This window comes from Phasianus colchicus, chromosome Z (assembly GCF_987193195.1).
Source record: "Phasianus colchicus chromosome Z, bPhaCol1.hap1.1, whole genome shotgun sequence".
NCBI classification, from domain to species: domain Eukaryota; kingdom Metazoa; phylum Chordata; class Aves; order Galliformes; family Phasianidae; genus Phasianus; species Phasianus colchicus.
This window is the reverse complement of record NC_143476.1, coordinates 31,880,051-31,906,114: the sequence shown is the minus strand read 5'-3', so window position 1 is coordinate 31,906,114 and position 26,064 is coordinate 31,880,051. Positions and strand designations below refer to the sequence as shown.

Below are 26,064 nucleotides of genomic sequence, written 5' to 3'. Positions count from 1 at the left end.
AGTACTGTGTCCAGGTCTGGAGCCCCCAGTACAAGAAAGACGGAGGGTTGTTGGAGAGGGTCCAGAGGAGAGTCACAAAGATGATCAGGGGGCTGGAGCACTTCCCCTACAAAGACAGACTGAGGGTCTTGTTCAGCCTAGAAAAAAGAAGGCTGCAGGGTGACCTAATTGCAGCCTTTCAATACCTAAAGGGAGCTGACAAAGAGGAGGGTAGTCAACTCTTTGAAAGGTAGACAACAGCAGGACAATGGGAAATGATTTTAAGTTGAGGGAGGGAAGATTCAGGTTGGATGCCAGGGGGAAGTTCTTCTCTCACTATGAGAGTGGTGAGGTGCTGGAACAGGCTGCCCAGAGAGGTTGTGGATGCCCCATCCCTGGAGGTGCTCAAGCCCAGATTGGATGGGGTCCTGGGCAGCTTAGTCTAGTATTAAATGTGGAGGCTGGTGTCCCTGGCTGTGGCAGGGGGGTTGGAGATTCATGATCCTTGTGGTCCTTTCCACCCCCAGCCATTCTGTGATTCTGTGATTCTGTGTGACAAGGATAATCAGTGGAGTTAAACAGCACTCCTTTTAAGACAGACAGTGAGAGTTGGCATTGCTTCACCTAGAGAAGGTCCCAGGGAGAACTCATAGATGCTTTCCACTACTTACAGAGGACCTACAGGATGGAAATAGAGAATTTAGTGACAGGACAAGGGTTAACAGTTTTAACTAGACTAAACAGACTAGATTAGACTAAGAAATGGAACAGAACAGAATGGAAGTGAAGAGAATATATTAGAAAAAGCACAGGTCGAATTTCTTTATATGGAAAGTCGTGAGACACTGGAACAGGCTGTCCAGAGAAGCTATGAATGCTCCTTATCTCTGGAGGTCATGGTTCATGGCCAGATTGGATGGGGCTTTGCCCAATCTAATCTTGACCTGCCAATGGCAGTCTGTTGCACTAGATTGTCTTTAAAGCTGCCTTCCAATCCAAACCATTCCAGGATTTTACATTTTCTATCATCAATTACCTTATTAATTTCTAATCAGTCCCTACTGATCCATTAAATGTCTTAGTATTTTAAGCTTAAAGTTATTAGATGTTATTATTTTTTGTTCCAATAATTATTATCTATTTGATAATGCTTGAGTATATGTGGTGGTAAAAGCATCAAACTATATAAGACAAGCAACTGTTCATCTGAAATGAGAGATGTAACTAAATGTGATATTCATTTTGTTGAATAGGAAATGATAGCAAGTCTGGACTGCAAAACTTTATCTGTTGAAAATGCATAGATTAGACTAGACTAGACTAGCTTAGTTCAATAGTATTTTGGTAGCTTCTTTTGTCTACAAATTTATGGTTTTACAGAATTGGGCAAAGAAGATCCTGAAAAAATCATGAGGAGAACTCCTAAAAAAGGAATAGCACGCAGAACTCAATCCTATCTGTATAAGCAATGTGTCTGTATTATTATCCCACTCAAATCTCTATTCAATCAGTTCAGTTACTTCATTCCATCATCATTAATGGCCCATTGCTTTTACTGTGTTTTCAAACTGTTGGTTTCAGACAGCCCAATTTCACTATTGGAAAATACCTTATTAAATCATCCTCATTATCCAGTTCAGCACATTCCAATCCAACACATTAACACACGAGAAAGTTTTATATTCTTATTACCCAAGTAGCACCACCAACAAAAAAAACAGATATATAGTAGCATGAACTAAGTCTAATAGTGTGAACTCCCTGCAACCTCTCGAGTGGATCAGCTCTTCCCACAAGTATCCTTCACATGCTTAATAGTTGTTAATGATAGCAATTAACCAGTTCCCTCTTCAAAAGTGCCCATAAACTTTCTTTCAAAATGATCTAAATTTCCTATATACTTTAATGCGTTTATTCTACTTAAACTGTACGAAAGATATCCAGCATCTCAAAGGGTGAGATGAACAACATGACAGCACAGAACTAAAAATAAGAATTTCTCAGACCATGCTGATTTGATTCCCTGGTCTGCTACCTTTACTATATACTTTTTTAATGCCCTTGTGATACAATTTCTGCTGGATTCCTCCTATATGTTCACTTTTAAGTCATAAATTGGAGCAATTACTGTTTGACTATTTTTCCTTTGTTTCTAGTTCCCTTCCTTCATCTCCTCTTTTTTTTCATCTCCTTTGCACTCCTATTTCTTCTTTCATGTAGCCTCTTTTCTTCTCCTGTGTTGATCCCTAGTTGAGTTGAGAAACTGTTCTTTGAAGCTCTTTTACAGCCAGCTGCTCTGTGTATTAAGAACTATAATCAATCTCAGCTTTCCTCAGTCGTGTACCTAAAATACCAGTAATTTCCTGCAACTAGGGTGAAAAGTAGATGGATCACCTTTCTTTAGGAACTACTTTCCCACTTTTTTTTTAAAGCCTACTATCCCTGGTATTGCTTGTGAATGATGCTATCAGTATAGTTAAGATATTACTCAGGTTCTGAAAAAGACAAATTGATCAGTTGATTCCTGATTAAAACATTATTAACTTCTATTTCTCAGAAAGCAATTTAACAGAATGCAGGATACTGTTGACTTTGATGACATTTGGAGGTACCCCAGTCTTCTGTGAAGCAGTTTCATTCTGTTACTTCTGTTGGGACTAATGCTCAGATGCTGCTTTAAGAAGTAGGTATCTCAAACCACCACAGAGATCATTTCTTTCCATTTCACTGGGATGGATAGGAACATGGGAAAGCAAATATGTGGTTAGGAAAGCCAGGAAAAGAAGGAAGAGAACAGCATGGCTGAACTGGAACCTGCTGGTCAAACCACAGAGGAAGAGGAAAATGCACAGGCAGTAGATGTAGAGATGAGGTATCCTGGGGGGATTATATGAATGGTGTCTTCGGATGGGGTTAGGAAGGTCAAAGCCCAACTGGAACTGGACATGGCAGGGTGTGCAAAGACAGGTGTCTACACATTAATCAATCAGAAAATGAAAGGCAAAGAATGTGGATTACTTCTAGTGTGCAATACAGGCAGTCTGGTAACGACAGACAAGGAGACAGCTAATGTCAACAGCATTTTTGCCTTGGTCTTCACTGTCAACTGCTCTTCCCACACACCTTGAGCAGATTGGTCACAAAACCAATGCTCCTTCCACTGTAAGTGAAAATCAGGTTCACAACCCCCTGAGGATCCTGAACATTCATAACTCTATGGATCTTGATTAAGTGCATCCAAGAATCCTGAAGGAACTGGCTGTTATCATGAAGACACTGTCAATGATATTTGAAAAGTCATGGTGTTCACATAAAGACTCTAATGACTGGAAAAAAGGCAATCTCACACCAATTTTGAAGAAGGGTAGAAAGAAAGACTAAGGGAACTAAGAATCTATCAGTCCCACCTCTTTGCCAGGAAGGTCATGGATCCTGGAAATTATTCTAAGGCACATGGAAAAAAAGGGACATGATATGAGACAGGCAGCATTTGGGAGAGTCCTGCATGAGCAACACAGCAGCCTTCTATGATGGCATAAAAGCATCAGTGGTCAAGATAAGAGCACTTACGTCATCTATCTGGACTTCAGTAAGCCTCTGATGTGGTCCCCTATAACTTCCTTCTCTCTGAATTGGAAAGATTTGATGGATGGATCATCTGACAAATGAAGAACTGTTTGCAAGATTGTACCCAGAAAGTGGGGGTCAGTGCCTCCATGTTCATAGGGACATCAGTAACAAGTGGCGTCCCTCAAGGTTCAGTACTGGTTTTACCAGTATTCTGTATCATTACAACATGCAGCAAGGCATTTAGTGTTGGAACACAGTGTCAGGGAGCTGCTCTTCCTGGGTCAGCTCCTAGCAGTCTTGGCTATTTGCTCTTTCCTTGATCATGGCAATCTCATCTATTCTTACATGAGTCCCAGCACTCTGAGAGGGGTATTAACTGAGAAGAGACAGATTACAATTCCCAGGAGTCTCTGGTACTCTCCATGAGATTTCCAGTTCCAGGTGATGAAGGTGAACTGATCTCTTCCATTCCTGACAGTACAGTGGGCAACACAGTTGAAACTCATCTCTCTCCCATTTGTTTGATTTACTACCTTTTCACATCATATTGTCTTACATTCTTTTATTATAGGTAGTAATGTAGTTATCCCACTTATATTGGTTGGGTCCTTTATGCTTTTTCCCCCAGAAAGAGGGAAAATGGAAAGGGGAAGCCCTGTTGCCTGTGAAAAAATAAACTAAACCATGTCAACTGGAAATGATGTTCTTTAATACCTTCGTCAGTGACATCAGAAGCAGGGTTTATTGCACCCTCAGCAAGTTTGTAGATGACACTGATCTGTGTGGTCCAGTTGACATTCTTGTGGGAGTGTCTGCCATCCAGAGAAAGAGACCCAGGTGAATCTCATGAGGATCAACAAAGCCAAATGCAAGGTCTTGTACTGGGGCGTGGCAACCCCTGTTATCAGGACAATCTGGGGGATGTAAGGATTGAACACAGTCTTAACAAAAAGTACTTTGTGGTACAGGTGGATGGGAACCTGGACACAAGATAGCAATGAGCCCTTGCAGACCAGAGAGCTAACTGTATCCCAGGCTTCATCAAAAGAAATGTGGCCACCAGAGCAAGGGCAGTGATCCTGCCCCTCTACTCTGCACTGGTGAGACCTCATCTGGAGTACTGTGTCCACATGTGAAGTCCTCAGTACAGGGGAGACATAGACTTCTTGAAGCGCATCCAGAGGAGGGCCATAAAATTGATCCAAGGGATGCAAAACCTCTCCTGTGAGGACAGGCTGAGGGAGCTGGGGCTGTTCAGACTGAGCAAGAGAAGACTCGGGGAGATCTGAGAGTGGCTTCTCAGTATCAAAAGTGGGGCTACAATAAATTAGGGGACAGACTCTTTACTGGGGCTTGTTGTGATAGAACAAGGAGAAATGTTTTCAAACTAAAAAGAGGAAGAGTTAGATTGGATATAAGGAAAAATATTTTTACACTAGTTGTGGAGAACCACTGGAACAAACTGGTGGTGCATGTCCTGTGCCTGGAGACATTCAAGGTCAGACTGGATGGGACTCTGAGCAGCCTGATCTATCTATAGCTGTCCCTGTTCATTGCAAGGAAATTGAACAAGATGATCTTTCCTTCCAACTCAAACAAGTCTATAATCCTATGATCCATTCCGCATGCCCATGGGTGGGCAGCTTGCTTCACCATGGGCCTCTACTGGGCTACAGGAGCTCTGCTCCTGGAACATCTGCACTCCTTGAGTCTGACCTCGGTGCCTGCAGGGCACGTTTCTCACTCCTTTCTCTCTGCTGCTGTAGCACAGTAGTTTTTCTTCCTCCCAAATCTGCTTTCCCAGAGCACACCCAGTTATTCTCAGGCTTTGCTCTTCCAGCAATGGGTCAGCTGATGTAATGATGTATCAAGTTTTGAGTAGACACCTGGAATTTTAATTCTTCTGCTAACTGAACTTCCAGTATTCAAAATTTCCCAACTCAGAGACAGTTTCACCAATTCATGATTGAATTTTACAAAAGTAATTGCTTTCTCTATAACCACTGTTCTTGCATGCTTTCAAGAAGTGCTTTCTTTTAAAGGTGAAATTGCAGTTGAGTTCAAACCATTATTATATTAAGTGTGTCAGATTAAACAAAGATGCATGATTGATGTTCACAGGTTTCATCTGACGAATGATAAATATACAGACTGTGAACTGTGCTAAATATTCTCCAGTTTTGATTTTCATAGCACAGTCAATATTTCAGTGATGCAAATTGATTAAGATTAGTGAAAAGAGAAAAGAATGTGATTATACCATTCTGACATTCTTGATCAAAATGAAATCTGGAAACATAATTGTCAAGGAAAACTGCAAAATGTCTATGCTACTCTGGACTTCCTTCAGGTATAAGGTAGAAAAGAAGCAGTTGCAACGTCCAGCATACACTTTGAGCTTTTCAGCTGTGGGTTTGAAATGAACAAACTAGTCATTTGGGGTTTCAGGGAGCAGGATGGTTTATCTTAGTGAATACTAAAGACATGCGGGAGCCTTGCAAAAGGAAGGTAGTGTTCACTTAAACACATGGTTAGCAAGAAGGATTGTGCAGCTATTTGTATCTTTTCCATTAAGGATTTTAGTTGGAGGTAGAAGTGCCTACAAAATTTATTATTTTTCATTAGTAAACTGCAGTGCAAGTGCTGAATTTGTAAGCAGAACAGACATTTCTGTAGGCATTTTAAATCTTGATTTTTTTTCTCTCTTATATAAGAATCTTATTTACTGTCTCTGAGCAACAAGGCTACAGAATTTTGCTTCCCATCTGATGAAATATTTGTTTCAGTTTTATAAAATTAAACTAAAGTCTGTATAAAACTTGTTATACAATAATGAGGCTGGAATTCAAATTTACTTCCTCCCTTTTAAGATTCATCAACAGCAGCCAACCAGAACCTAGCTGGTAGTTTTAAAGAAAGATAATTTATTAAGTGTAAGTTGTACCAGTGCATATACTGCCTGGGAAAAAAAAAATCCAGACACACAAAAATGCAGACACAGACAAATGGATTTGTAACCAGGGTACTTACAGCAATAACAAAGCTCTGGAGCTGGTTTTCTTCAGGGGCGAATGCCACAGTATTTATAAACCTTGAAAGGGCGCCAGATGAAGCAGTATGTGTTTGTGCATCAAAATATTTCAATTGGGGTCTGGAACACTAGTAGCTACCTTGAGATGCATAGATCAAAGCGTGGAGGTCATGCCAGGCACTGAAAAAAATTGCAGAGAGTGATTTATGACTGACTAAGACCTCATGCAACAACAAAGTGCAGAGTCACAACTGCAAATAGAAATACAACTTAGCAAATCCTATTTTCACTAAATACTAAACTGTAACATTTGCCAAGATTTTTACTTTAATACAGCTATAATTCTTTTGGAATTTGGATACATTTTTTAAGATACGTATTTATATGAATACCAAGGAATAAATGAGTATAAAATAGCTAAGGTTGACTATGATGCTATATTTTAGAAGACCACAGAGTCATAGAAGCATAGAATTCCTTGGGCAGGAAGGGACTGTTAAAAGTCATCAAGTCCCTTGTGATAAAGATATCTGCAGCTCAATCAGAGCCCAATGTAGTCTGACCTTGAATGCCTCTATTTTCCATGTAAATTCTGCGACTTAACACACTCACACACACACACGCAGGAATAGGAAGAGGCCAAACTTAAAAACATATAAAAAGAAATATGATTTTCATGGAATATAAAATATATTTTAAGACATAGATAAGGGCATTTTCTTCTTTCTCCTTAAGTTCATATCTTCTTATCCTATGTTTGTTTGTTTGTTTATTTGTTTCTCCGTCTGGATCCAGATCACTGTCTTAAAAATAGTGTGTACTGACATTTGTCACAAAGAGAATATTTGTAAGGTAACATTATCCTTTTCCTTAACGTCCACTCTCATACAAGCAGGGCAAATGAAATACTGAAGATGCATAGACTCAGACTGATTGCACTTCCTGCTTTCCTCTTACAGCTTCTAGGAAGTATCTCTAAAGCAATAACTTTCCTTTTACCATCCTGCCTTTGATACCATGAAGATCACAAACTCTAACTCCTGAATCAGTTTCACTCCTCTTCACTGCATGCTGACAGCACAAGTCCTCACCAGTCCTAGTTTTCTACCTACATGTAAGTGAGGCTGCCGCTAATTTGAGACCTGCTCCTAAAAGGGTCTGACAGCTGCAACTCTCATTAATACCAAATGAGGTAGAAAGAACACAAAGCTTTGAAACATCATTGCTGCCATTTTCTGACAGATTCTTAACAGGGTTGTCACATCCCCTCTACTCTAATCATCAGGATTTTCTTCTAGCAATTATTGTCCTGTCTCTGTGTTCATGCACCAGAATATTGAAAGAGTGTATTTTTCTGAGTAGGCACATGAGTGGACATCACCCAGGCCACTGAAACATCTTTCACATTTTTTTCTTCTATTCATGGTCCAAGAAACCTTTTGCACTCCGGCTGTTTTCTTTTATTCCATGTTACTGCAACTAAGTGATGTTTTGATAAGCATGATCATGTTTTTCAGATTAAAAGAAACACAGCTGTCAGTGCTGAGACTCAGAGGGAAAAAACAAACTTTAGAAGCTAACCCATACTAGCTCATCTGTTTCGCCATTTTGCCATTTTCACCACTTTAAGTGATTTAGTGTTTAGTATCTTAAAATTCTAACTTGTTCTGTTTCCTTAATTTCAGATTTTTGCCTTCCAGGGATGATTCAGTCCCTACAAATGGCTACAAATTCTTAATACCTTACTAGGCTACAGTTTATTAAAATGAATGTGACTTGGAGAAATATCTCGCCAGATGTATTTTCTGCTGACTTTAAGTGCTCTATATACTTCTCTGACCTTTGGAATATAATTGTGCTCAATGAGTACATGACTACCTATATTTTTCAGTATGTTATGAAGAGAAGGAAGGTTTACTGGTGTTCTTTAAATAAAATTCTACACAACCCATTAGAGAAAAAGGCTAAAATCAGTTAAAAAAAATAAGTAAGCACTGTTAATCAAGCAGTCATAAGAATGAGGATAAATATAATAAATTCCTTATAACAGATTCATAAATAAATAAGGATTTATTATTATTACTACTGTTATTATGATTTGTATGCCATCTTAGCAGAGTTCTGGGGGAGAGTCCCCAGACTGTCTGTCTATTTAATTAAATAGAAAATTATGGTTACAGGATGCTCTTATCTTCATCCTGTTGTTCAATGAAATCTCTGATTAGCATATGACACTGCTGTTACTGAGAACTGTACTGAACCTATAAGGTTGTGTTTCTAAGCAAAATATTCAAGCACATACACATTGGAAGAGTACATTTTTTTTTAGAAAGAAAATATGATAATGTGCAGTTATATATATATATATATACATATACGTATGTATATGTGTATATATTTAGTTTCCTATTAACAATGCATATATGTGGAAATATACATACATATGAAAATTAATAAATTGTACAGCAACAAAATTTTTCTAGTATACCATGTAAAAGCATTATCTACTATATTAGTAAGTAAAGGAAAGCTAATCTCAGAAGCACTATGATTTTCTCCTGATACAAGGCTAATATCAGGGTTAGAAATCTAGAATTGTATTGTCCCAAAAAGTAACTCAAAACTTTCATGAAATCCAATGTTATACGGTTTGCTTCAAAAGGTATGGTATTAGTGGTTACATGCTGCACCGTGATATATGGAAAAACACTTCTGGGTTAAAACTTTTATTCATTTGCATATAGGTCAATCTCCTGAATAATGCATATGCTCCTGTAGATATTTTCACAAAGTACCTGGAGTGTGTCTCTGGATAAATTAAACACATATTGAGAGCTCACAGAAAGAAAAGAAGCTGCTCTAATTTATTTTTTTTTCCTTAAGAATCCTTTTGGGTAAGAATAAAAATGAATGTGTTAGATGCCTGAAAATATTTCCCATCAGAAGATAAAATGTTTTGCATTCTACTGTAGTTTGATCTGAAATTTGTTATGTGATTCCAGTTCATGTATATTTATAGTGGATGAGGAATCATTTCCCACAGTTACACATGGTTTGTTTACGATCATTTTAAATAAACATATTCCAAATAAAATTTTGTATAAGTACTTTGGAAGTATCCAATGTACCTTGTACCAATTGTACCAATGTACCTTGGTACAATTAGAAAATGGGAACGTACTGGCATATTTATACCAATTTATACCTGTATACATTTATAACAATGCAGATGATAAGAAGATACTTCTTATGTATATATATACATATATACATTTCTTATGTATATATATACATAAGAAGTATATGTATATATATATACTATACAGAAGTGTATACATATATATATACTTCTTATGTGTATATATATACTTCTGTATAATATATATATATATACAGAAGTATATATATATACATGTATATACTATACAGAAGTATATATATATATACTTCTGTAAAGGTACTCCTGAATTAAATATTATGATGAAGTTAATTCAGTCAAGCTTTGTTCTGAAGGTTTTTGCTGGCATTATAATTAGTGCAAGATTGATGAATAAAGTAAATAACATCTTGATTGCTTTAGTAACATTGACTCCCTGAAGACATTTGGTATTTGAAATAAATAGAGTGGTCTGCATGCTTTTATTATTATTACTTTAAGTAAAAGAATAAATGAATGAATGAAAAAAACTTCATGAAACTTCTGAGAGGAGAAGAATCTCTGTAGGTAATGAGATCCGAGATTTTCTGTAAGCCTGAAATTGCTGGCTGTTTCCAGTAGTGATCATTTACTGAAATAACTGTCAGAACTACATTTGTTGTCTGTTGTGGCTGTTGTATTAATATCCTGTTAAAATACAGTAGTGAAAACATTATCATTTTTGGTTATGAGTCAGAACATCATTTTGGGAGTTCCACTATCAACTCCTCAAGCTGATGAATTGAATTTTTAATAAAATCATACTTTAATGGCAATGTCAGTTGTGTACAGAAGGCTTTCTTTAAGCCTAGAAAAGCAATCTAAAGTTCATAATGACAATATATTTGCTATTATCAATCACTCTCTTTCCAAGATTTTGGTGGATAGAGGGAGACAAGTTGTCTGCAGAATAATCTGCAAGTTAATTTGCTCTCCACATTTTACATTAAGCCCTGAGTGTACAGAAGACTTCCTTTTATCTTGTCACTGGAAACATGCTGAAATGTGACAACATAAAATGGCAGTAAGCATCCTGGCTACTGCCAGCCACACAACTATGATGAATGGTATAAAAAATTTCTTGCACCTTTGTAGGGAAGTACATGATTTTCTCTAATTAATCAGATTGACCAAAAGAAAAAGAAAAAAAGGAAAAAACACAACCAAACAAAAACATAACTCCAGGGAAAATGCTTCTATTGAAATCTCTTTTATTTTTATAATTACACTTTGCCATTTTTCAAGACCATCCTGCAGCAAAAAAATATTTCCACATCAAATAAATTCCAGATCTGCTCTCTCTGTAGTAATATCAGTAAGGTTTTCTTCCTCAGCTAGTCAACAAACTTGCACTAGAAACAGTATTTAAGAAAGATAAATAATTATGGGAGCTGTTTCAAAAGTAATGCCTTCTATTTTATGGTGCTGGCCCACGTCCATCAGAGGCAGATGCTGGTGGTATTACAGTAGGGGCTGAACCTTCCCACCAGAATCCCCATACATTGTGTTGCTGTGCAACAGATGGCAGTTCCCCACCAAGTAGCCCAGCATGCACCCAGGTGCATATCCATCACTCAGCAACAGCTGAATATCTGTGTGTGATTGGCCCTGTCTGGGCTGAACCCTGGACACAGGGAAGGCACAGTGAAGGGCTAACTCCACCTGTCATGCCTGCCACACTTACTCAGTCAAACTGAAACGTGTGTACTACACATTTCATGCACTTGTGCTTGGTGAGTAAAGCACAGTAATTGCCAATAATTATCCTACCTTGTATCATTTCAAAAGCAAACAGAACCCCCCCTAAAAAATAGTGGATGAAGGGAGAATGTTCAGTGAAAATGATCAAGTGAGTATTTTTTGTTCAGACACATTAGCAGTGTACTTTATTTGCAAGGATGTCATGTCAATTTTCCAAGATTAAAATTTAAATAGACATTATATGCAAAAACATGCTGCCAAACTTGATGTATATAAAGGAATGTTTCATAAAGACAAAATAGTAGAACTGAAAAAAAATCTGTCATCATAATGATTTTTTTATTTTTTTAATTTTATATTTGCATTGTGGATATATACATATCATTTTTGTTGTTGTTGTTGCTTTATTTCCATTTTCTTTTTCTGTCTTAGCAAATAATTTTAGTCTCAATCCACAAGTTCCATTTTGTTTCCAGTTCCCTCTTTCAACCTACTTGAGGAGGAGTGAGCAATCCACTGTGTAGTGCTTAGCTGTATATCAGGTTAAACCACAACAAATAGCTTGATGTTTTATGTTCATAAAGAAACTTTGTTGTGGTCATTTCCCTAAAACCATAGGTTTAGAAATTCTAATCATTAAGATTAGAAATGGATTTATTTTGTTGAAAGAAGGAAAGGAAATTTGTGCATAGATGCAATAGGTGACCTGTATACTTTTGCATTATTAAAAAAAAAAAGAAAAAAAGCATCATCAACAAGAAGTCATTGACACATCTTAGTTGAATTGGATTTGGGCTGTGTGCCAGTGATGCCTTTAGAGCATTCCAGATAGAAAAATAAAATAAACTCTTATCTAACTAATCTGTAGTTAGACTACAAATATTGTACATGGCTACAAATACTATACACATCAACTTTCAAGTAAGTAATCAAATTCATGTAAAAAAAAATGTTCGTAAATCTCAAAAATCAATTTTATTTACAAAAAAAAAAAAAAAAGAAAAGAAAAAAAAGAGGTAGCTTAGTGGGTTGTTGCACAGAATCAGTGAGACTGATGAAGAAATCTCTTGATTTTTCTTCAGATACTTGTAGGAAGCATGGGCTCTACAAGTTTTTGGGTTTTTTTAAATCATTTTAACACCTAATGTCAGCATGCAAATATGTTATATATTTGTCCCTTAACATGCATGAATTGCTCCCCTTTGAGTTATACATTTGGGGTTCAGAATTCAGCATTTTTGAGTTGTTTTTAGACTTGAGCACAATAAAAACTATGAAGTAGCAATATCTTTGTTAAAACTAAATCAATCTGAGATATTTAAAGAACACAAAAGTACACCAGTGATTACAATGTTAGCATGTTACTGTTCCCAGTTTTGAAGCTCATAATCTAGCTACTCTTCATCTGTATAACTATATACCACCTCAGAAATTACTGTATTTTACAGCCTGTCCTCTGAGCTATAAAGATAAAGTCCAGGAGGTGAAAATAAAACGACATGTCAGCCTCATACAATAATCCATATCGGTATAGTCTCTCCTACCCTCAAGAGTGATTTTCTAGACGTGTACTGACTTAACAGATCTGCCACTGGAAAGCTCCTTACTGAATGACTAAGCTGCTGCAACAAAAAAATCTATCTTTCAAAAAGTGTACAAATCAGAAAGTAGAATGATTCCCGTGTCTTGGCTGGAATACATTTTGGTGATAAAATAGTTATTTTGTTTAACAACTTCATGCACCAGATCTCCCAGCTAGACATCTGCTTTCATCTGTCATAAAATCCTTGATTCTGATCAACTATTTGCTACTTTATGGCCAAATTGAAGCCCAAAAGAACATTAGTCAGAGATAATCAATTCACAGGCTGTGCACATACTTGAGGAAGACACTGCTCACCATGAATACTCAGCTAGAATATTTATCATACTGTAAACTCTTCTCCCATGCTCAAAATTTTCTTCTAATACTCAATAATCGCTGATTTACACTTGGGCTGTCAAACCCAGGAAGCTAAAATCATATTGAGGTCTTGAAAAATGCCCTCCCTATTTCTTGACTTCTTAAGTTTGTTGCTTCAATGCTCAGCTTCAGTGAGACTACATACAACAGTGATGCTCTATACAACATCAATACTACATCTGGCATCTGTCTTCATATGAGATTTTGGTAGCTTGACTACTCATAATTTGCACTTATAATTACAAGCGCAAAGATATTCACCCTGTTTTTTAGCACCTAATAGGTGGACAAGGCACATTGATTTCTTTGCATAAAGCAATTCTCTTCTTTTCTTGCTACCAACTCCATAATATCAAAACTATACCTATTGCTCATTCAATTGAACAGCTTCCTAACCATTTGCTCCAACAGTCTTTTTCCTGCAGCGCTCTCCTTCTTAACTTAGTCTTCATAAGACTCACTCACAGTATCCTCATCCTTTTCTATTCATAGAACAAGAATACAATTTTCATATTTCTGTTCTTTAGATCATCAAAGGATTAGTAAGACTCCAAAAGAAAAAGTGGTATGAACATGCCCTTTGAGATCAACGGTCTCTACTTAAGGATATTCTCACTCATCTCTGTCAAATCTAACATTCATAAGATACTTCAAAATAGTTCCTGTGTAGTTCTTCTGATACATGAAAATAGTCTTGTTTGAGTTGTGCTGTAATTCTCAATTCTTTCATTAAGTTTATAACAAACTAAGTTCCTCATGTTCAAAAATATGACAGTAATGGAGATATTTCAGAGTTCTTCCTATCTGAGAACTAAGCCAAAAATCTACAGAGCCAAAAATAAAACATATTTTAGTAAATTTGTCTATGGCAAACCAAGATGATGGGACAGAAACCTAAATAAGATGCATGTGGGCATCAAGATAGTATATGTGTAGCAAGATAGAAACTTTTGGCACAACAATGAGAACGGTGAGTAAGCACTTTTTTTCTGAAAGCAAGGGTACAGAGCTGAAAGTAAAATTGGTAATATTACTTCATGAATGAGAAAAGTCCCTTGAGGACTGAAAGATATGATTGGAAGACATTTGCGTGTTACCTTTTTATTCATGCTTATCTGTCAAAATCTATAATTAAGGGCCAGGCTATGGAGGAAAATCTACCTCATGTTGCATTGGGTGACTGAACTAGGAGTGAAAAAATCATGGAATTATACACTTTATAAAACTTGTGAAATGAGAAATGAAAATATAAGCTTTACTAGAATGATATTTTAGAATTTAAAATAAGGAATTTGTTTTACTAAATTCTGAGAAATAAAGTGAAACTGCAGTTCTGTTTCTTCCCAGATTAGTGAGAGTGTGTCAATTTCTCTTACTCATTCTCACATCCCAGCTCTTCTTGTGAAAAGTTTGGCTTAGGCATTTTGCTTGACTGAAAATTACAAAATCTCCCAAAGTTTCAGGCTAGGCAGTGTATGAAATCTTTCTCCACATCTTGCTGCTCATCTTGGGTGGTTACTGACTCATTTATAACATCTGCCACTGCTTCCCATTCTGGTGATGGCCTTGGTATGGAATAATCTCATCTCTTCCTTCTTTCTTGCTAAATGAACTGGCTTCTGCTTCCATTGTTTCTGCTTCTGGACAGGCGTGATGGACGCTGGCACAGGTTGGTTCAGTGGCTGGATTGGGTCAGATCCAGAGGCATTTTCTTCCTTTTGAGGGTACTTAATTGGGTTGAGTAATATTGAATACATGCAGGCCAGACCCCAGCACAGTGCAGCAATCTATAATTCTTTGGCATTGCAAGGATCAGGGCATATCTTCCTAAAACATCCAGTCAGCTTTTTAGTGAGTTTTAGACCCATCAGAGATGACAATCATGATAAATACCTGCCCATATCCTCCTCCACACCTTGCCACCCACAATAATCCTGCCTCAGGGTAGATCTCTGGGTGGTATTTTTTAATGGTTTCTAAACCATAAATAAAACCAAAAACACATGCAGAAGGGATAGCAACAAGCTGATTCTAGTTTGAATATGCCACGTATATTCAAAATTTTCAAGAACAGTATTTTAGCTTGCCTAAAGTAAAGAGTTATCTTGTTAAGAGTTTCTGCAGTGCACTTCCTGACATACAAGAATGTACTATTTGTGCTGCTGAGTACAAGAACCAAATTAAATCCATGACCACAATAGCACGAGTAGATTCTATATACAAACAAGCAAAGCCACAAATAAGCTTAAGGCATCCCTCAGAAATAATAAACAATTTAACCAGAGTAAAGAAAAAAAACTTTGCAAGCTAATAATACCACATTGAACAAAAAAAGATCAGCATTGTGAGCAGAAGATATTAAGTTACCATACTAATTATAACAATTCTTTTTTAACACACTCAGGTCAGATCTGCCGTTATCTCAGCCCTCCAATCCCCATGTTGGGTGGCCAAAGGACTGTTGTGGTTTAACTTGGCAAGTAGCTAAACACCACACAGCCTTTTGTTCACTCCAAGTTCTTCCTTCCCAATGAGCAGAGAAGAGAAGCAACTCATAGGCTGGCATAAAAAGTACTTACTAAAATGGGAAAGGAAAAGAGAAATAATAGTAATGAGTGTAATATATGTACATGTATATTTATAAAACTAGTGAAGAACAATACAAATGCTCATAACCATCAACCAGCAGCTGCTCGCCCAGCCAAATCTCCAGCATCTTTCAAGTTATTTTTTTCATTATATTGTGTGGTATCAAATTGTATAATCCTTTAACCAGTCTAGATCAGCTGTCCTAGCTCTGTCCCCAACACAGCTCCTTGTGCCCCCTCAGCCACTTTGCTGGCAGAAGAGTAAAAGCAGTTGAAAAACTGAAATGTCCTTGACTCTATGCAGCACTGCTCAGCTAAAACATCACTGTATTATCAACACCATTTTTCTCCTAAAGCCAAAGCATAGCATCGTGCCATATACTATGAAGAATCATAGAATCATAGAATTGTCTGAGTTGGAAGGGACCCTTAAAGGCCATTTAGACCAAATTCCTGCAGTGAACAGGATCTAGATCAGGGTTTTCAGAGTCCCATCCAGCCTAATCTTGTATGTCTCCATGGACAGAACTTCCACCACCTCTCCAGGCAACTTGTTCCAGTGCTTCTCTACACTTACCATAAAATTTTTTTTTTCTTATATCCACTCTAAATCTTCCTCTTTTCAGTTTGAAACCGTTTCCCCTTGTCTTATAAACACAGACCCCACTAAAGAGTCTATCTCCTTCTTTCTTACAACCTTCCTTTAGATACTGTTAGGCCGCAGTGAGCTTTCCCCAGGTTCTTCTCCTCAGTCTGAACAGCCCTCAGCTGTCACAGCCTGTCCTCACAGGTAAGGTGCTTGGATCATTTTTCTGACCCTCCTCTAGACACTTGCTTTCCAACAGGTCTATATCTCTCCTGTACTGAGGACTTTAACCAGATGAGGTTTAACAAAAGCAAGTGTAGAGTCTTGCATCTAGGGAGGAGTAATTGCATGCACCGGTACAGTTTGGGGGATGACCTGCTGGAGAGGAGCTCTCCTGGTGTCCTGGTGGACGACAGGTTGGCCATGAGCCAGCAGTGTGCCCTTGTGGCCAAAAAGGCCAGTGGCATTCTGGGGTGCATTAAAAAGAGTGTGGCCAGCAGGTTGAGGGAGGTGATCCTCCCCCTCTACTCTGCCCTGGTAAGGCCTCATCTGGAGTACTGTGTCCAGTTCTGGGCTCCTCAATACAAAAAAGACAGGGACCTCTTGGAAGGAGACCAGCGGAGGGCCACAGAGATGGTGAAGGGCCTGGAGCATCTCCCCTGTGAAGAAAGGCTGAGTGAACTGGGTCTGTTTAGCCTTGAGAAAAGAAGAGTGAGAGGGGACCTGATCCAGGTCTATAAATATCTAAGGTATGGAGGGCAGAGTGGCGAGGCCAGACTGTTTTCAGCAGTGTGTGGAGACAGGACAAGGGGAAACGGCCAGAAACTGGAGCATAGGAAGTTCTGCACAAATGTGCGCAAGAACTTCTTTACAGTGAGGGTAATGGAGCACTGGAACAGGCTGCCCAGGGAGGTTGTGGAGTCTTCTTCTATGGAGATATTCAAAACCTACTTGGACGCCTACTTGTGCGACCTGGTGTAGGGAACCTGCTTTGGGGGGTTGGCAGGGGGTTTGATGATCTCTGGAGGTCCCTTCTAACCCCTACAGTTCTGTGATTCCGTGGCTGTACATGGAGAGGAGCTCTGCAGGGATGCAGTACTCCAGATGAGATCTCACCAGTGCAGAGAAGAGGGGCAGGAACACCCCCTCGCCCTGCTGGCCGTGTGTAGTAGTAGTCTCTCATTGCTCGTCCTCTGCCGACCGAGGGCGCCACTTGCCAGCGAAACCGACCCCAACCGGGCCGGGGCCAAATGCTCACACAGACCCCAGAGTGTGTGAGGCAAAATGGCGTTTATTAAAATGTGGTAGGCACTTAAATATTCTTGTCCCGCTTTGTCCACACCCCTTGCTTACCTGCTGTCCTATTGTGGGGCAGCGTTTGGCAAGCCCTGAGCATAGGAAACCTGACCCCGTCACATACCGTTTCCTCGCCACGCCTACTACATCTCCCCCTCCCTATGCTCAGGAATATCCCGTAACAGCGCGATCGCAACGCGAGTACATCTCTCACAACTGTTCCTTCGTTTTGTGATACAGAATCCGTTGGTCCATAACTTGCCACATGATCCTTGTGAGGCAATTCTGGAAACACATGATTATGCACGGCAAAATGGCCGCAATACAAATTATTGCGAGCAATACTAGCGCAACTACCTTAATAATTTTCGCAACCCATCCTCCAAAGCTGCCAAACACACTTCTCAGCCAGTCCCCGATGGGGTCGTCCTCCACTTGGATCTTCTCCGTATGGTCTCGCAGGGCTTTCAGCGCTTTATGGATGGATACACTGTGGTCGCTAAGATTGAAGCAACACATTCCTTCTAGGTCTTCACATCCATGCCCCTGTGCCAGGAGCAAGAAGTCGATGGCTGCTCTGTTTTGCAGCACCGCATGCCGAATGCTGTTTGTGTCTTCTAGCATCGCATTCAATATTAATGTTGTTAAATTCGCCTGCTTAGCTGACCAACATGCTAGGCGTTCTATCTGAGCCAAGCTCTGTGCTGCAGCAACCCCAGGGGCGAAAAATGATGCGAATATCCGTGCTGTGGCACTCCATAACTCTACCTCATCGTTACAATTCTCCGGGAGAGGGCTCGAACGCTTTCGGCGACGATGGTGACCCGTGATGCTCGGGCCATACTGCATCCATGTCGTGAAATTCGGAGACAGTAATGTCAGTTCCCCTAGGTAACAGGGTCCTCCTAAGGCATTGTGCGGGATGCCCTGCCAGGCTCTATCCCCACAAATCAAGAAGATTCCAGGGGGCAACGCCTTAGCCGTTTTGTTATTCCATAGCACCTCGTTGACCCCCCGTTTGAAAGTGAACCCATACCCATAAAAGTCCCAAACTGCCGTACAATTAAATGAGGATCTACCGCTAGATTTAGAAAGGACCCCACCCTTTGACAAGCAGGTTGTATTGCGCCCTGTGAAGACCCGTGTTTCATTTTTGGTATACCCGCAATAACCCGAAGTAATGGAGAAAGCCTCCGTGTTCACAGGACTGACCACAGTCCAAGAGGTCTCGTTGTATGGCTTCAGCCGCGGATCTGTGCCTGCCCACCGGGCAATTAAGGCCTGCAGTTGTATCCGAGCAGACACACCCCGCAGGTAATCTCGCCCCAACAGGGTTCCCGGTACCTGCGCTACCAGCGGGGTCAGCAGGACGGGCTTCTCCAGGGAACCGTCTCTGTTGACCACGATTATCTCGATCTGCTTGGCTGACCTCCGCGTTGGAGCAGTTCCCCCCACTCCCGCTATAGTTTGAGTGGCCCCCGTTGGCCACGTGGGCGGCCAGTCGGACTCCGCAAAAACCGTCACATCCGCTCCTGAGTCCACCAGGGCGGTAAGGAAAATAGATCGCGGCCCTGGGGAGCCAGCGGGAAGCTCCGTAATTGCGGCTGTAATCTTCACCAAGGGGCGCTCCCCGCAGCTCAACGATAGCGCAGCTAGTGGCAGGCCTAGATCCAAAGCCCGCCTTTCCTGAGAATCCCGTGAATCGTAAGAGGGACCCTCATCCCCCCTACCTCGAGATCGCAGCCCACGAGCTCTACATTGGGGTGCAGTGTGACCTCTCCTCCCGCACATTTGGCACACTATACCCCCGTTGCTCTTACACTGTGCCTTGAAATGACCTAATTGACCGCACCTGAAGCATGGCCCAGGCGGGCGATCTGGACTCTGCCGCCCGGCAACCCCATGCGCTAGCATCACCTCAGCTACCGCTGCAGCAACCTCGCTTGCCACTGATGATTGAGACTTTTGCTTGTCCATCACATACTTAAGGACCTCACCGGGGGTGTGGAACCTGTCTGGCGCCGCCCGTAATAGAGCCCGTACGTCCGAGCTCGACTTTTGATAGAGGCAATCCAGGATCACGGGGCCGTGCACTGCCCTAGGCAGCTCCGATCCCTCCACTGCCTTGATCAATCTATCCGCAAAATCCTGGAAGGATTCAGTGGGACCTTGTGCAATCTCCGTCCACGGAGTAGACGGCTCAGCATTCCTTGCGAGCCTTCTGAACGCCTCAAGGGCAGCGTCTGTAGTGGCTATTAGTTCCCCGGGCCTCAGCTCCGCAAGCTGGGCATGTGCGGTGATCATACCCGGCGTACTACCCGTCAGTCTCTGCAGGTTAGACGCGTGAAGCGGATTCCCCTGATCGTTCTGGGCTGTAACCAGCATTTGTCTAAGTCTAGCCTGCCATTCCTCCTTCCAAAGCGTATACTGCACCGGTTTCAAAATCATGCGCATCAGATTCTCAATATCGTATGGTAACAGGGGTCCCGGCAATATTAATGTCTCCAAGGCGTTCATTGTCAGGGGGGACTTCAATCCTTTCTTTTCAACTGCCTCAAGCACCCTCGCTATCGCTTTCGGGTCCAGCGGGACCCAGATCGGGTTATCATCATCGGAAATCACTACCGGAAATGCCTCCGGGTTCGCAAGGCCCCGGTCTTGTGCCTCCTCCTTTACTTTAGCCCAATCAGTCAGCAGACGCCCGTCCCTCCCCCCTTTGGGACGAAGCCCCGCCCTTGCCTTTTCTTCCTCCAAAGAAGGATATAACGACCGCGGAGGGTAGGGCGGGGGCGGAGCGGGCGGAGTGGGCGGAGCGGTTGGTAGACATGCGGTCGGGAGTTCCTCTTCCCCGCCCTTCGCCGCGGCGACCGTCGCCATCTTGTCCGCCACGCTTTGGTCGTCAGTACTGCAAGGTAGCAAAGACCCGCCCCCCGGAGCCCTTTCCACCCCTTTTTCCACCTTAAGCTTACCCTCCTCTTTAGCCGCCTTAAGGGCTCCAAGTATCAAGCCCCAGGTTTTAAGTTCAGCAGCCTTTTGGTTATTCATGGCGCGTTGGCATAAAGCCGAGGTGAGCGAATCCCACCTACCCGAATCCAGCACTTGCTGAGGGGAGTCCAGCTCCCCTCCCTTTTTTAAAACCGAAAGCACCGCGGCTACCTCCTTCTTTGAAGGGGTATTTTTGCCGCAGTAGTCCTTACAAAACTGCAAAAGTACCTTAATAATCTGTTCCATGGTTACACACGCGACCTGCCGCCACTTCACAGGCTCTTCTCCGCGATGTGTCTTCCGTGAGCGACCTGCCGCCACTCCGCAGGCTCTTCTCCGCTTCACGGGCACGCCGGGTGGTTAACCCTCGATAGGCAGATCACGTCGGGGTCACCACTTGTAGTAGTAGTCTCTCATTGCTCGTCCTCTGCCGACCGAGGGCGCCACTTGCCAGCGAAACCGACCCCAACCGGGCCGGGGCCAAATGCTCACACAGACCCCAGAGTGTGTGAGGCAAAATGGCGTTTATTAAAATGTGGTAGGCACTTAAATATTCTTGTCCCGCTTTGTCCACACCCCTTGCTTACCTGCTGTCCTATTGTGGGGCAGCGTTTGGCAAGCCCTGAGCATAGGAAACCTGACCCCGTCACATACCGTTTCCTCGCCACGCCTACTACACCGTGTTTCTTTTTGATACAGCTCAGGATATGGTTGGCTTTCTGGGTTGTGAGGGCACGTTGATGGCTCATGCCCAGCTTGCCATCCACTAGTGTCCCCAAGCCCTTTTTTATCAAGGCTGTGCTTTATCCTTTTGTCCCTCAGATCATATTGATAATGGGGATTGATGCAACTCAAGTATAAGGCCTTGCACTTGGCTTTGTTGACCCTCTGAGGTTCACCTGGGCCCACTGCTCAAGTCTGTCTAAGTCTTTCTGGATGTCATTCTGTACCTGGGAGTGTTGACTAACACCTGAGGGACATCAGTTTTCATTGATCTCCCTCTGAACATGGACCACAACTTTCTGGTTACAATCTTATGACAAGTTCCTCATCTGTCAAATGATCCAATCAAATCTGTATCTTTCCAATTTGGAGAGAAGGATGTCACAGGGGATCATGTCAAAGGCCTTCCTGAAGTCCAGATAGGGAACGTAAGTGTCTCTTCCCTTGTTCATTAATGCAGTTATGCCATAATAGAAGACCACAATGTTTGTCAGGTAGGACCTGCCCTTATTGAAGCCTTGCTGGCTGACTCATAAGAAAATCAACTCTGTGTCAGCTGAAACTAGGACAGGAAGTTTAAAAACATAGTAACCTGGCCTATCTATCTAAGTTTACATTAGAGACAGTAACAGCCAAAAGCTTGCTCTGTGTGAATATGCTATGGCTCACTTTCATCCTGCTAACATGAGGCCTGTTGATATGCATAGGTATTTACGTGTAATAATCCTTTCTTGTTTGCTCACAACCGATAGGTGCAGTCAGAGACTGTGGATTGCATTGCCATTTTATCTTTCAAGCAATACATATCTAAAGCACAACTTCAAGCTCAGCAATTTTTAAAGTAAACTTTAAAAGAAGGTAAACAGCTTTCTTTGTCTGCAGGTACCATGGAAATCTTGCCTTAACAGTATCTAGTATGAAGTTTTTTTTCCTCATAGGTCTTTGCCAGAGATGTAGAAAAGAGGCCTAGGAGAACAGTTCATCATTGCAAAAATCAAGGCAAAATCCTCAAAGCCCTATGGTTTCCTTCTCTTTGTCTTACAGCTTGTCACCTTCTCAGATCTGTTGTGTAAGTGCAATTTTTAAAGCCATTTGAAATGTAAAGTCAGCAGTAATTTTCAGCAGCAGTAATAATCAAAGCAAAAGACAAGATATATTAATTACAGATAATGAGTAAAATAGAAATCAGCATCACTAGCTTTTCATTATTAAATTACCAGATTCAAGTAACCCCAGGTTTATTTGTGTCCAGTGAAGAAGAGAAACCACCCAAAATCAAACCCTATGCAGAGCATTATCCAAATGCTCCTTGCACTCCATCATCCTGGGGCCATGCCCACTGCCCTGTGCATCCCATTCTATGCCCATCGCCCTCTGGCGCAGACCCTTTCCCTGACCCCCAGCTGCCCCTCCCCTGAAACAGCTCCATGCCATTCCCTCTGGCCCGCTGCTGTCACACAGAGCAGAGCTCAGCACTGCCCTCCACTCCCTGTGAGGAGCTGGAGCCTCCATGAGGGCTCCCCTTATGTCCTCCGCTCTGGGCTGAGCACGCCGAGCAACCTCAGCCTCTCCTCATACATCTTTCTCTCCAGAGCCTTCACTGTCTTTTCATTCCTCCTTTTCATGCAGTCTAATAACTTTATGTGCTTCTCATCTCGTGGAAGGGAAGTAGATAACTGGACTTTAACCTTGAGATAACAGCAGCTCTTAAGTGAAGGGACCATTAATAAAACGTCAATAAATATGAATTTGTTGAAAAAAAAAATCACTTTGTACCTTTTAAAATGTCAAACTCATTATGAGAACAAAATAGTAAATATAATCATTCAGAGGAACTCTATCTAGGATCAGACACTCACAAGGCTGGCAATTTACATATAATTTAAATAATAAATACACTTTTTCTTCAAGAAAACCCAGGCAACAACTAATAGGATTTATCAAGTTATGTCAACTGTAGCTTATCTTTTCTCTTCTAGCTGATTATGAGGAATTTTGCAGCTTCCATATATGCCTTTGTTATCAGCGCAGTTTGAAAAGATGATAAATGGGAAGACAGAGCTTGTACTGTGAACAGATCTCCCATTTCAAAGTTCCTGGTTGCTTCAGAACTGCTTTGACTAAGTCTCCTGGGATAGACTAATTCACCTGCAGGTCTAAAAAGTTTATTGAAACACCCCATGTCCAAAAATAAAGGGCTGTATCTTATTAGCACCTTAATTTTAATACTTGAACTCTTTATTTCCATTTATACCAGTTGCTTTCTCACAGGTAGGTGAAAGTATTTGGAAATGTCACAGTTTCACACTAAATGAATTTACATCTGGAAAAATGTTTTAGATCACTTCTAAAGGCTTGTCATTAAAAAAAAAAAAAAAAAAAAAAAAAAGTTGCTGTATTTTTATAAGTTTCATTCCTTCTGCTTATAGGTTGCCATCAGGAGAACTTGTCAGACATCCATTATAGGGAAAGATGACAAAAGGGATGAAGGCTGCTGACATGAAGACAGAATTTAGTCTAAAATAGAAATAACATCTAATGTCACTGGGTGCACTCCAAAGAAGATCTTGAGTTCAATCACTTACATGCATGTCACTGCAATAAATGTTTAAGGAACAAGGACAACATATTATGTATTTAAATGTCTAAAACATTCTAAATTTGATAATCAACATCAAGCAAGCTTTTTTTGTAATTTCAGTTTTGACATAAATACATATACTCTCATATTTTCAATATTTGCCTTGGCATATATATATACCCAATCAGCATTGTCCCATGAAAAGTATTACACTTTTACACTTTGAGACTTCAGAGATAAACATTGATCAGCATCTAATTGGTAGAAGAACTGGTAGAACTTTTACACTATAGTGCCTTGCACAATGAGAAGAATCAATTTTTTCATACTATTAACATTATAAAAAAAATATGCTGTGACAGAAAAGCAATAGAGACTGGTAGATAGGAGAAATGGATCTACTGCTCTACATGGCCTACCTGCATTTCTCAATTAAAAGAACATGGAGACGAAATAACTCTTGCAGTTGCAAACACTTGCTCATGGCAAATCAGACGAACAAATCTCAAGAAGTAGTAAGGGTTATTAGCTGTGGACAACAGGGAAAGGACATAAGGGTTATTGAAAGGTTTGCTGGGGTTAAATCAATTTAAGAGGAGAACAGCTGATAGTCTCTCATCACTGTAGTCATCAGGAGTCATAAGAAAAACTGAGTCTGCCCCAGACAATGTTACCTTCTCTGCCTCTCTGAGGTTTCATAATAGTATTGGGTAAAAAAACCCAGAGAAATAGAGTATGCTTTCTTGTTCTGCTTTCATTAAATTAGTATGTATTTTAAGTGACTACAGCATTCTCTTCTAGTAACTTTATGTACAAAATACTATGCATAGTAAGATAAAATTATGTAACTTCATAAGGAAAAATTCCACTCCCACTTTTCTTATAGTGTATCAGTATTTCTTTGTTACTGCCATTGTCAAATACAGTTTATTTATTCACAATAGAGGATATGAGAGAATATACATACTGATTACATAGAATGTCAAAGGAAGATGGTTCTACACACACACACAAAAAAGATCTTTTTTATGCTATGATAATGCCCTTCCATTCTAATCCATTGTGTCACCACTTATATGTTTTGATTAGACAAGTGTTTTGATATTTGTAAAGAGACTAAAATGACCTAAATATTAGCTGCTTTTATATAAGAAAGTGGAGAGAAAGGATTGCAGATGCTAATATATTAATGTCTTTTTCCTGTCCTTTTTTTTTTTTTTTTGACATGAATGCTTTAGACATCTATCTAATTAAAGACTGCTTAAAAGTGAAGTGAATATAAAGTGGATTGGGTGAGTTTTTCCTAAAGAAATATGAATTCCAGAATACTTGTCTTTTTCCGTATATATCTTCTTCAAACCACGAAGTCTCATTGCATGCCTTTGGCCTTGTCAATTCATGAAATTGTCATACTGGGAGAATGTTTAATTGCCTCTCAGAGACCTTTCCATTAGCTTTGCAGTGTTCTTCTGGCTTTGAGAGAGGGAGCTACCTGGTGGTTTCTAGTTTCTAAGCCTTCCTGCTCTGTTTGTTATCTCAGTAAAAGACTACAAAGCCCGAAATCATTGCTTTGTCTTCAAGAGACACTAGCAAAATCAGGGTGTTCTTTGAACAGGCTCTGTGACTGTAACTAAAATTTCATACTTCTGAGAACTGTGTCATTATGTGCTTAACTAAATGACTATTATTATAAATATTAACTATATAAAATGGCAAATATGGTGAATTTTGCAGATGTTTCTTCATTTTATAGTTGATGAAGTTGATTTGAAAGGAAATATTCTGCCCTCTTTCCGTTTCTAAAATAGTTAAAAGGCAGACTTGAATTGTGTTTCTGCTATGTGAATACTTTCATACTTATGTGA

The 26,064-nt window shown here is 40.4% G+C and overlaps 1 protein-coding gene and 1 long non-coding RNA gene across 2 annotated transcripts; one reads left to right on the top strand and one right to left on the bottom strand.

Annotated features, from left to right (window-relative positions):
- Window positions 1-17,887: 17,887 nt before the first annotated feature.
- LOC149912810 (uncharacterized) lies at window positions 17,888-21,576 on the bottom strand. The gene has a single exon (XM_090131489.1). It carries the CDS (start codon window positions 21,139-21,141, stop codon window positions 18,121-18,123), a length of 3,021 nt encoding a protein of 1,006 aa, XP_089987615.1. The 5' UTR covers window positions 21,142-21,576; the 3' UTR covers window positions 17,888-18,120.
- An 813-nt stretch (window positions 21,577-22,389) lies between these two features.
- LOC149912809 (uncharacterized) lies at window positions 22,390-24,229 on the top strand. Its single transcript, XR_016461947.1, has 3 exons — window positions 22,390-22,476; window positions 22,557-22,687; window positions 24,048-24,229. It is a non-coding gene; the product is annotated as an uncharacterized LOC149912809 (long non-coding RNA).
- Window positions 24,230-26,064: the final 1,835 nt, after the last annotated feature.

Coding starts and splice junctions, on each gene's coding strand:
- LOC149912810 (XM_090131489.1), bottom strand. CDS start 21,141: ATGGAACAGATTATTAAGGTACTTTTGCAGTTTTGTAAGGACTACTGC.